This window comes from Cyrtonyx montezumae, unplaced genomic scaffold (assembly GCF_038088225.1).
Source record: "Cyrtonyx montezumae isolate F1298 unplaced genomic scaffold, pur_monq_1.0 scaffold_1, whole genome shotgun sequence".
Classification (NCBI taxonomy): Eukaryota; Metazoa; Chordata; class Aves; order Galliformes; family Odontophoridae; genus Cyrtonyx; species Cyrtonyx montezumae.
This window is the reverse complement of record NW_027071825.1, coordinates 22,705,176-22,717,071: the sequence shown is the minus strand read 5'-3', so window position 1 is coordinate 22,717,071 and position 11,896 is coordinate 22,705,176. Positions and strand designations below refer to the sequence as shown.

General features: G+C 46.7%; 1 protein-coding gene across 1 annotated transcript; it reads right to left on the bottom strand.

The window, feature by feature from the left end:
• Window positions 1-4,114: 4,114 nt before the first annotated feature.
• Window positions 4,115-10,569, bottom strand: TNFSF4 (TNF superfamily member 4). Its single transcript, XM_065744546.1, has 3 exons — window positions 10,289-10,569; window positions 6,173-6,215; window positions 4,115-4,863 (listed from the first exon to the last, which is right to left on the bottom strand). The coding sequence occupies exons 1-3, from the start codon at window positions 10,502-10,504 to the stop codon at window positions 4,508-4,510; spliced, it is 615 nt and encodes a 204-aa protein (XP_065600618.1). The 5' UTR covers window positions 10,505-10,569; the 3' UTR covers window positions 4,115-4,507.
• Window positions 10,570-11,896: the final 1,327 nt, after the last annotated feature.

The following is an 11,896-nucleotide window of genomic DNA, read 5'->3' as shown; positions in this document are numbered from 1 at the left end:
CTCAACAGAAAGGTACACAAGAAGTGAGGTATCTGATAAACATCACTGCTGAGAGAGCATGTTAATCCATGCACTTATGCACATGACCCTTAACAGATTATCTCTGCAACTTCCATTACTTAAGAGGGAACTCTGCTCTTTCCTTATGACTGCACTATATCCTCTGAGTAATCTAACCTTTTACATTGCTTTTTAACCAAAATTGTTTTTATTTAAAATGATGTGATTCTATAACTTCTTGGCATGATTAGTAGGAATTTAGAATACATTCCTTCCTGACCCTGTGTGAGTTGGCAGATTTTCTCTTGGCCTTGTGGTGCTGATGAGCCAAGATTCAGCCCCAACCTGCAGGACTCTGGACACTGACAAGGTCTGTCTGTCTGTCCATCTTCCCCAGGTTCCCAGGACAAAGCCCCCTAGGCTCTGTGGGCCCTGGCATTGCCAAGCTTTTCTCTCTGCCCTTCTGCCTTAATCCATGGACTTCCCAAGCTAGAAAGCTGCCTGCTGTTTCCTGCTGCGTGTTCAGCAAGTGAACAACCAGTATCTGTCAAAGCATCAGCAAGCTAATTGCAATACTTGCTGACCTTATAAGACATGCTTTGTCCCTAAGGCTTCCCTAGGTTTCAAAGAACATTATCCTGGAGAGTCTGTGTGCACTGAGCAGTGCCAGCCAGCAGCAAGCAGGCTGCTCCCAACTGCAGAGGGGAATTCTCTCTTCTGGTCAAGAGTTTTCACTCTGAGACACACGGAGGAGCTGCTCTTCTCCCTGTAAAGCCATCTTCACAATCTACTTGAAAAACCCTCTTGCTGGACTCCCTGCTCCCATTTATCTGGGGATGGCAATCCAAATAGGCAGACACGGACAGTAACAGAAACCCTACATTAAAAAAAGATAAAGGACAGCGAATCCTTTGACCTCCATGAGATGTCGGTCAGTGTCTCAGGGATTTATTTGGTGATAAAATTGTAGTGTTGACGTATGCTTTATGAAGTGGATCCTACACAAGGTTAAATATATCTTTGGAGGTATCTTCAATACTGATTTTTTCTTTATAAATCAAACAAATGGGGTGTGCGATTGCCAGTAAATAGGTATGAATTTTGACTTAAAGCCAATAGTAAATCAAATTATTAGGAAACAACAGTTGTACCCGCATCAAGTTTTGTCTTGCCTCAGTTTTTGTTCTGTGTGTTCTCTGAATGAACACCAATAGATGACTCAAGTGCCTTGGCCTGTGGCCCAGCTCTGCACCTTGGTGCCTTGGCTGATCACCAGAGGGCTGTGTGGGTGACCAACCCAGCAAAGCAGAGAGGCAGTAAAAAGAGCAAGCCCTCAGGTGGGAGTGTGTTTGTGCTTGGGATCAGCTCTAACTAGTAGTGCCCTGGGGACAACTTTACCTCCTAAAGAGGTGACTAATATTGCCATTTAGAACAACTGATACTGGCTGTCATGTTTTAAAAGCTAATTGTGCATTTCTTTGCATTAGGATGAGGAAACGGGTGTTTGAGGAGGCAGTGGATGTATTTCTATGTTTGCAGAAGTTTGCTTCACAGTGTGTTGTGGATTCATAGAAGTATTCATTTAGTTTCCCTCCAGTCCCACAGTTGCAAACACAATCCACAGACCTGCTTCTGGCATCGTATCTCTCCTGATCTCCTCTTGCCTGTGCTTGTCTGTTCCTTCTGTCCTGTACTCGTCTCCTCCGAACAAGTCAGCCAGACCTACCACCTCCTCCTGCTTCAGCCTGCAGCCTTCTTGGTGCCTCAGCTGCTGCTTACCATTGGGGTGGGCTCCATGAGGTTGTGACAACACGGCACACAAGTGGGGTTCACACTGGGATGCTGCTGGCTTGCTCCTCAGCACCTCAATGGGAACACATACCTTCAGCCTGTTCTCCGCTTGCTACCTTGCTATCCCTATTGGAGTCCTCAGCTTTCTGCTGGGCAGTGCCAGCTTTAAAGCAGTGGGGTTGGCTGTGCTTTGCCAAACATTGCAGCTTCCTTGTTCTCTCTTGGTAGTGAAGTGAACGGGCGATAACTGTGACTCATGCTGGCTGTCTAAAAACCACAGGTTAATTATTCATCATTAGTTGTAACCATTTGTGGTAGAAAAGGTGATGACTTTTGGAGGGAGATGAAAAGAGATTAAATGTTTTTATTTGTTGCTCATTTCTGTTCTGCTCCACTCTGCTCTCAGTGGTTTCATCTCAACTAGGAAGCAAGAGCCCCTCAGTTCTGGTGGGCACCAAGGAGGCCAGCTCCTCCCCAGGGGTGACCATGGCTCTTACACCAGCTTTATCACTCTGTCCCTTCCTTCACGTATGCAGGGAGTGGGAAAGAAAGGGAAGCAATATGTGGTGGCCAACTCTGCAGTTTATGCGGTAGTGTGGCTCAAACATGAGATGCAGTAGCAGTGGAGTCTGCTTGAATATCATTACACTGTTGGTAATCCTTGGCTGATGAGTGTGTTCTGCGTAAGGGTTCTTGTGAAATGGCCAACGAGGGACAGACTGTGATGTTCCCATTAATAGGGGAAGCAGAGCCCTGTCTCACCAGAGCCATGGATTTTCTCCAGAAGTTGTCAGATCCCACATTTTGAGGGGTGACTCAAAACCTCAAGGCATTAATCTGGTCGGTCAGAGCTGTAAGACCTGACATAAGCACCATCTACAAGCTGCTACAGGGCCTTAACAACCCAATAGCAAAAATTAACGTTAATCTATGCAAGAGACTTTGAGCTTTGTGGAGACGGGGCTCGCAAGACACAAGCAGAAGCTGATGATATAGAAACTTACCAGTGAGTTAGCTTCACAAGCCATTAAGCTCTGGGATTGAATTGTTTCAACCTTTATTTCAAGACAAGTGTGTGTTCATATATATGTAGGTCAATCTTGGTCAGCTTCAAAGCACCGGGGACTCTGTGTGTGAAACACCCTCTCCTGCTCTGAACATCTTTTCTGACAGACAGATCTGCCTCTTAGCTGGCAGTAGCTCCCTGCAGGTACAAGCTCAGTCCTGACAGAAAAAGCTGCTTCTCAGCACTCAGTGGAGTCACTGCTTCAGCCACAGAGGTTCCCTCTGAAGCTGAGGGGGTATGTGTGTAAAACGTGCCAGCAACAGCGTTACGTGCGTGGAAAATCTCTCCAAGATTTCTGAAGCTGCCTTTGGCACCTGTGTCTGCAGAGGTGGTTGCTGAGGAGTCGAGCAGAGCAGGAAAGCCCTATGGCATGGGGAGAAACTGCAAGTGGAGTTTAGTGCTGACAGCCTGAATTGCAGCCCTCCCCTTTGGGTGTTTCTAAGAAATAACATTCTCATGCCTATAGTATAAATATATAAATACCTTTAATAATAGTCTTTGGAGCGTACAGTCAGCAGGGAGATGCTGAAATGTTGCTGGGGTTCAATAGAAGCCAGACGGTCATCTTGTCCTTAAAATCTGCCCTAGTTCAGCCAGAAATGCCACAGCTGCCAGCTGTCCGGGCACACAGTGTTGTCCTCGGTAGCTGCTGTCTGTAACGTGGGCTTCTGGCCCACAGTGGCCAGGAGCAGTCTGTCTCTGGGTTCTGGCAGAAGCCAGGCAGGGTACATAGGGGTGTGCAGACATGTCGTGGAAATTGGGATGTGAACCTCTTTGTGGTGCATGCCTTTGTAGCAAGGCTCTTTGGACCTATCCAGTTCTCCTTGAGGAGATGTGCAGATCTTCAGCTTTCACTTGGTCCATTAGAGAGAAGTTACCAAGCGGAGGGCCTTCGTGCTTTTTCCCAAATTTCATGTGGCTGGATCACTTTTGGGTTGAGCCAATCTCTCAATGTGTGCTTGAGGGAGGTCCTTCAGCTTAACACCTCTGAGACCTGGTGTCAAGATTAAAGCATCCTACCTGACACATGGCTCAGGATCAGTATTCTGCAGACAGATGGGATGGCCTGTGAGCCTCCTCTCTCATAGCTGCTCCTACAAATCCCACAGTTGCTGCAGGACCTGTGTTCCTGCAGTCCAGCACAGTCCTGTTAGCTCCTCCTGGAAGCCCACCTTCCCTTTATGGCCTTTACTTGCCAGAGAGCCTTTACCTGAATCTCTGCAAAGGCCGTATCTTCCTGATGTACCTTCTTGATTTAGCATTTTATTTTAGCAAATATACAGCACATTTGTGTTATATACAGATACTGCCAAATGACTAGAGACACCCAGGGATTCTCTGAACGTGAGTGAAGCTTGGGTAACTTTCTTTGGCTTTCATCTCTGCTGTCCTCAATGGCTTCACACACCCCTTTGTTGAGTGTTAGGAGGATCCATCCTAGCTGTGTAGAGCTCCAAAGAGATTATGCACTATGTAAAGCCTGTTTGCATTGTGATTTATCTGCACTCCAGCTGAGGCTTTCCACAGCCCCAGGGAGGGAGGCTAGAGCAGTCTGCCTGTACAAGTACAGCCTGGGGGACAAGCCTCCTACATTCAAATGGATCAGTAGGAAGATCTGTACTTCATGTGTTACGTTTCATATGTCATCTTCTATGAGCTGCAAAAGGTAGAATTTAGTAGAACAAGGGTAAATGTCAAATGCTGGATAGTGGCATTCGAGCTGGTCAACAAGATGATGTTATTATCAGCAAACAAGTAGAGTATCGTGATGAGATCTACTGCATTGTTGCTGTTCTGGACATCACGCTCCCAGAGGGGTGGGGCATTCTTGTTTTCTGTATTCTGCATCATCAGCTTCAGTGAGCCCTTCTCCAGGTCAGGAGAAAAGACACCCTTCAGGGACACCACGTAGAGGCCATCACAGGGGATCTTGATGGAGCCGTTTATGACAGGAATGGAGGTAAATTCAGCACTGAGATTCATGGCCACTCCTGCAATGCTTTGACCTGGAATGGAAGAGAGAAAAGTTGATCCCATTAAGACAAATTTCTTGAAAGAGGGCAGTTTTGTACAGACTACCTGCAGGAAGGGTGGAAAAACGTGGGAAAGGAAGAGACTGAACTAGGGAATGGGACAGTCTGGAGATAGATTATCATCTGTGCTAGACACGCGTGATCTGCAGTGACAGTTTCCAGGATCCCATTCCTGCGCATGCAGTGCTTTTTGGACTGCAGCTCCAGCTTGTATGAATAATTTCCCCAGGTTTCTGTTTATATACTATTTATTTACTCTACTTCTTAGTTAAAATAAGACATGCAAGTAAAGCACGCTTATGAGTTTAGGAAGTATGGATTCCTTCTGATGAGTTTAGGAAGCATGAATAGAAAATAAAAGTATTATACAAGAGGAGAGAAAAGTTATCCAAGCTGGAAGGCAGGAGAAAAGAGCTTCCTTTGGAGATGTGGGCATCAAAAATCCCTGCCTTTGTGTTTGGGTTCCTTTTGGAGAAGGGAGAATAGAAGAGCAGTGTAGACAGAAACAGAAGGAATAGGTGAACACAGAGCACGATCAGGAGAGATTAAAACTTTAGCATGAAAGGTTTTCTCTGGGAATGAGCAGTGTCACTTCCCAGAGCTATGCTGGAAATGTTCTCCTTGCACCACTCTGGAGAGGCTGATGAGAAATCATTATCAGGTCTCCATCGGGCCAACATGGCCCCCCCTCTGTGGTGGGGAGTCTTCCCAAGCTTTTTCTCTAGAAATGTGGCTTACTATTAGGCTCGCCTGTCTGCTATCCTTGTAATGCTCACCAAATGGGCACACGATGTCTTAGTTATGATCTGAAAACGTTAGGAGTTGCTTCTGTTGCTGAGGTGTGGCATGGAGCAGAGCACACAGTGTACACGGTGTGCTGAGCGCCGCTGTCTCTGCCACTATGTGTATGCTTGCTCTTCCCCAGGAAATCATTTGCATTTTTCTTAAATCAGGAAGTCATTTACTTGTTTCAGAAATACCCCCAGAGGGTACTGTGAGTACTCAGTAAATTCTTAAAAACACATTTTGTTCTTTAAAGGAATGAATGCTTGTTTCAATATGGAAGAATGGACTGTAAAAAGCTGCTCCAATTTTCTTTTTTTTTCCTGTGGAGGAAAACCTCATTGATTGGTTTTGTACTTTGTGGCACTTCCCTTCTTCCCACCACTCTCCTGGCCTTGTCCTTCACCAAGACCACAATGCTGGCACTGTGGGGACCCATCTGGGAAGTGGGACAAGGGCACCAGAGCACCGGGAGACCCCTGCCCAGCCACTCACCCACCTTTGTACCGGATGTAGGTCCACTTGACTTTGTTGCCGTGAGGCTGAAAAGATAAGAAGAGAAAAAAATCCACGTTAATGTACCTGGGTCCTGTTGCTTTGGCCAGTTTTGCTTTCATTTCCCTGCTGGGAACAGGACTGCTGCTAGCCAGCTACGCACCTTGCTTGCTCGTATTACCATTGTCGTTATTATAAAGTAGAACTGCAGAGTAATTCCCAGCCAGTCCAACCATAGCTGGCTGCTGAGCACATCGGGGACATTCAGTTCTGCTTGGAAAAACATCCTGATGAGCGTGACCAAGGCAGACCAAGCAGCAGGGAAGGACCTCAGGGTGTAGAGCCTTTCTGCATAGCCACTCGAGTGCAGCTGGCAGCCAGGGATGCCTGTCCATAGAGCTGGATGTGCCCTGTCTGTCACCCTCGTGTTGCAGAGCTCCAGAAGGTGGCTCTGGCTTTGTGGGCTTAGAACAAGTGCTCTCAGTGTATTCTCTGCACTCCAGGTCAGGCTGTCACAGGATGCAGTGCTCCCAGTGGCTCCCTTAGAAGTGCAGTAGGACGTGTCTAAAATTGGTTTACGTTTTGCGAGTGTAACAGAAAAAGTGAATGCAGATAGAGAAGTGAGTATTTTAATGATCAGATATGCAAAACACCAAGCTTCTGCATTAGATTTTTTTAAATCTGAACTTAGCATCTCAAACACATCTCTCATCTTAACCACAGGAGACCCAAATCTGCAGTGCCTTCACAACCACAATTCTTCAGTATCTTGCCTGATTAAAGAGTGACAGATTAGGCTGGCTGCTGTGTTTTCTTCTCTGCCCATGCCATGGATTTCCAAAGATGTGTCAACACATCTGACCAGCTATCCTTTATGTAATTGACCCCATCTGTTACAGAGACAACAGCAGTCTCCTCACTGTGAGCACATAAATAGTGCTGGAAGTAGCAGACCCGAGGGTGAGCAGATGCACTGATCCTGGGTTCAGTGCTGCACCCTGGCAGATGCAGGTGGGCAGGGAAGGTGTTTGGAGGGGCAGCTCGGTATGCTGTATGTGCTGGAGTGTGAAGTGGGTGCTGGCAGTGGGAGAGGTCTGCTCTGGCACCCTCTAGTGCTGTTACAGCTGATGCTGTGCTTGCGAGGCTGGGTTCAACTACCAAAGAAAAGCTTTTATTGTGTCATCGCTAACTGGCACTGGTAAAATATTACTGATCCTATCCATTGCCACAGTGGCTTGAGGTTCCACGTACTATGTTTCTAGGTGCCCAAATATACAAGCATCTCACCCTTTGACTCAAGCAGCTGAAATTTCCAGGTACTTTCCCAACAAGATAGCTAAGTGCAGAACTGCTGAGCTTCTGAGGTAAGGCAGCATCCACTGAGAGCTGTCCAGTCTGGCTATCAGTGGACAGGGTCTGTTGAAAACTGTGTTTGGGACAAGCTTGTGGCAATTCTAAAAAGATCAGCCCCGTTGTCACTGAGGCTTTCTAGATATTTGACACATCTTTGGTGAAGACTTGAAGGACTTCACCGTTATCTGCTAATCTAATAAATTCTAGGTGACCGTGCACTGAAAGTGAGTTGTATGCCAAGGTAAGTGAGGATTATGACCATATCTCTCTCATCAACATTAAAACTCTGTAAAATTACTTCCCCTGCACCTTTTCCTGCTCTGTTCAAGCAAAACCATCTTGCAATAGGTCATTAGGAGCCGCTGAGCTCCCAGTGCCATTTATTTTGCCCGTATTCATCACTAGGGAGTTTCACACCCTCTGACTATACCTGCAAGCAGCCTGCCCTTGGTCTTCCCCAGCTAGCTCAGCAGGAGGAGGTAATTTCAGCAGAGATGGGAAATCACGAGCATTGTAGATACACAAGTTGCCATTGTCAGTAGTTGCTCATTTGGAGGTCACAGCTGAGGCTTGCTCTCCTAGCCACATGGTGATACAAATTAGCTTGCTGTACGTTTTTGTTGAGCGTGTTCTGTGGTTCAGATTCTCTCGTTCTTGAACATGTTTCATAACATTATTTATACTGTGTTTTCACTGAATAGTCCAGTGGGATTTAGGGATTTGTGAGGACAATGGAAAGTAATTAAACATGGTCTTGCGATGAAAAAGCACAGCTACTGTCTGGCTACTGAAATTAGCATGACACTCTCATGCTACAGAGCTTCCCAAGAGTAGGGACAGCCTCTTGGTCACTGCCAGACCCCAGCTCTCTGAACCTGCCACCCGGCTGGTGCTGTGCCCTAACACTCAAGTCCATCTCCCTAAACTGCCCTGAGAGTCAGGTTTGATTAGCACTGTCATCTCTGCTTTCTTAAGGTCAGTCCGTGGTTATCCTACAAAGCCCTGTGATTCTCATGTGATGATAGACCTCTTGGGGTACAGCCCACGAGACCTCTCCTGCATAGCATGCCCTGTCAAAACAGGGCACTGTGGCTAGGTGCTTATAATAGTGAGAACAAGTTCTGAGCCTGCACTTAGCAAGTGTTTAAATCTGGAGGAGTCCTTCCTGGTGAATCCCAGCAACTCGGCTTTTTATCTGCTGCGGTTGCTGCTCCTTGAGCACCCTGTTTCAGTCATTTCTATTGAGGAGGGAAACTCCAGGCCTGCATGTCCCCTCCTCATCAGCTTCTGTCTGGGGCTTGTAAAGCTGACAGATGGCACTGCCATCTTTCTCTGGCAGCAGAAGACTTGAGTTTACATTTTTACAGGACAGAGAGCTGCTGCGAGTTGAGGAGTTGCAACCAGAGTGGGAACCTAAAGAGGTTTCTGCGTTTCGTAGAGTCATAGAATTGTTTGAGTTGGAAGGGATCTTTAAAAGTCATGAAGCATAATTCCCCGCCACTGAACAGGGACACCTACAGCTCCATCAGGTGCTCAGAACCCCATTCAGCCTGACCTAGAATGTTTCCAGGGTAGGGGCATCCCCCTCTTCTCTGTGCATGCTGTGCCTGAACCTCACCGCCCTTATCGCTACCCTTATTCAAACAGGGTGCCACAGCTTCCCATCTCCATTGGCTTTAAACACAACTTCTCTAAAAATAAATAAATAAATAATAGTAGTACTGAATGAAATGTGTTATCTCTCAGCGTTATCAGTGACATCATTGTGAAGTTTAACAACTGCTATGAAGTGCAGGCCAGTGAAGCGTGCACGGAGCATGGGCGTTTTCGTTACACAGCAAAGCACCTAGAGCACCAGGCTGTGTCTCCCTTGCAGTGTCAGAGCTTGCTTCTCCGTCACGTCTAGGTGAGAGGAAAGAATGAACTTTGCCAACATGAAGCACAATACGCTTCAAAGCGATCACCACCCCTGGAGAAGATGTGGGAGGGGTAGCTAGTGCATAAGCAGCACTGAAATAGCAGTGAAAACTTGTTGACGATCCACCAGTCTGCAAACACGTGAAAGGGAAAAATGTATTTGCTCCAGGGTTTGCTAAAATTTTGCAAATCTCAAGCATCTCGGTTTGGCATATTGTCTGTAATATGTAAACGAGTCTCTCTGGTCTCAGCAGAGCATCTTTTGTGTAGACACACCCAGGCACGTTCGATCCTCTGCAGATATAATGGCTGTTCCCAAAGCCCAGCGTGCATGCAACCTGGGAGCACTGCAGGGTTTCCAGGCTCTTACCAGAGCTGTCACGAGCTAGCTTGCATTCTGACATGTCTACCTGCGTATATAGTATATTTTAAAATTCAGGAGATGCTTATGAGCCACCTGGCTTCTGGTCCTTCATTTAGCACTTACCAAAAGCAACTGTCCACTCAAATAATCTATGTTAATTAAAAGAGCATGCACGAGTCGCTGCAAGTCAGCTCCACTAGCAGCTGCTGAGGTGGTGGGGCTGGAGCTGCAGGAGGACAGACCTTAGTGCTGCAGCATAACACGTTCCTGGAAGCATCCCATTTCTTGTCAGCCTGGCCCCCAGCCCTGTACTTGGCAGTACTGGGCGCTATTTTGAGGAGGAGATGTATGAGAAAGGTGTGAGAATTATTAAGGAATGCATCAGAACCTTACAGCTGGAATAGAGATAAACCTTCATCTTTCCTTACAAGATCCCACTCTAAGTTCTACAGGCCAGCAGACAACGGGTTGAACACGAGCTCTTACCGTCCAGAGTTGCAGAGAATCTGTACCAAGGTAAATCAAGCAGGCAAGCAGTAATATCCACTGAGCGGCCGCGGACACGAGGTACAGCGTGTTCCTCTTCGCCTGTGCTTTTTGCCAGCCCTTCCACTCGTCATCACTGATCATGCCAGCAGGTTCCTTTTCACAGTCCTTCTGGTCATTGTGCTTTCCCAGTTCTGCACCTGGCTGTTCTTCCATCTCTGCCAACAGGGCAGGGACGAGGAGCACAGAAGGGCCTGTGGAGCACAAAGCAGATGAGATGATAGGTGTTCCTGTCCCAGGAGCAGAAAAGAAATGAACATACTGCCTTCAGGAGAGGGTTTTATGTGCACGGAGAGGCAGGCGGGGGAACTTCTTTGTGACTAATCTGAATTTCCCCTTCCTTCTTTCTTTCTTTCTTTCTTTTCTTTTTTTTTTTTTGGTGAATGTGGGGGCTGGTTTGTTGCATCCCAGTTCAGTTTTGAGTAAGGGCCTTTGAATGTAGATGTGTTTATGTCTTTCGTAGCTTCAGCTGTGGATCTCTTGATATGTGATGTTTCCAATGGTAGCTAAGAGTTGGATGGACAGTGATCTCTCTGAGCAGCCTTTTGACAGTAAAAGCTCTCATCTTTCTGTTCAGCCTCAGGTTGGGGGTTTACAGAGCTGGCTAGCTGCCTGGTTTGTAGGGTATGATGCTGCCAAAACCTCTTTTCTGTAAAGAAGCAATTAATAGGAGGGAATATGCTACAAATTGAAAGAATAAAGAATTAGCGACAAAATACCTGCTTTGTATTTCTCTTGACGTTTGTCTTGTAGCTTTAAGGTCATGGGATGCTGCATGAAAATTAAGAGGAAGAAAATGGGGAACTGCTCGTGGAGCATCTCTTATTGCACTCATTGCAACCTGCACCCTGGCCCTCTGCGTGGAGCGTGTCGTGACTAAAGTCAGGTGCTACCTTCTCCCAGTGAGGCTCAGGCCCATTGGGAGGATTATAGTACGTTTGTCTGTCAGGTATGAGTTGTCAGAAGTTTCCCTTCCCCAAGATGTTCTCTTTTAACTTGTCACAAGGCACATGTCCTGGCAAATGTACTCTGCATGCAGAGAAAGCAAGAGTAAAGTTTTTGCGTATGTTTTTTTCTATTTAAGCAGGGATGTTTCTTACAAATGTGAATTGAACAAAGGGCAGAGTGCAGCAGTTGGGTGAGCAAACTGCCATGAGGACACCCAGCTCCTCAGCACACTTGTTCCTGAGAAATAACCTCAGTTGCCAAAAGCTGGTAGATTGAGTCAAGAATGCACTCTGGTCTTTGTCTCAAGCCAAAAGTTGTGGAAACTTACTGAAGAAATGCTCAACTTTACAATTTTATGTTATTTCTTGGGTGCGTGGATATTCCTGTCCCAGTTTTGCCAGTTGCTGCTCACTGTGGCATGCTTGAGCCCCACGCTGAACCCCAGCTCACTGAGAGGTCCAGAAACAACCCTAACCCTCTTTCCTTGTCCCAGATATGACAGAGGACCACTGAGGCTGGCGGGACACGGAAAGGGATAGGATGTCTGCAACATCATATCTCATCTGTTTGTTTCCATGGAAGGTCCCCAGGATACAGGCA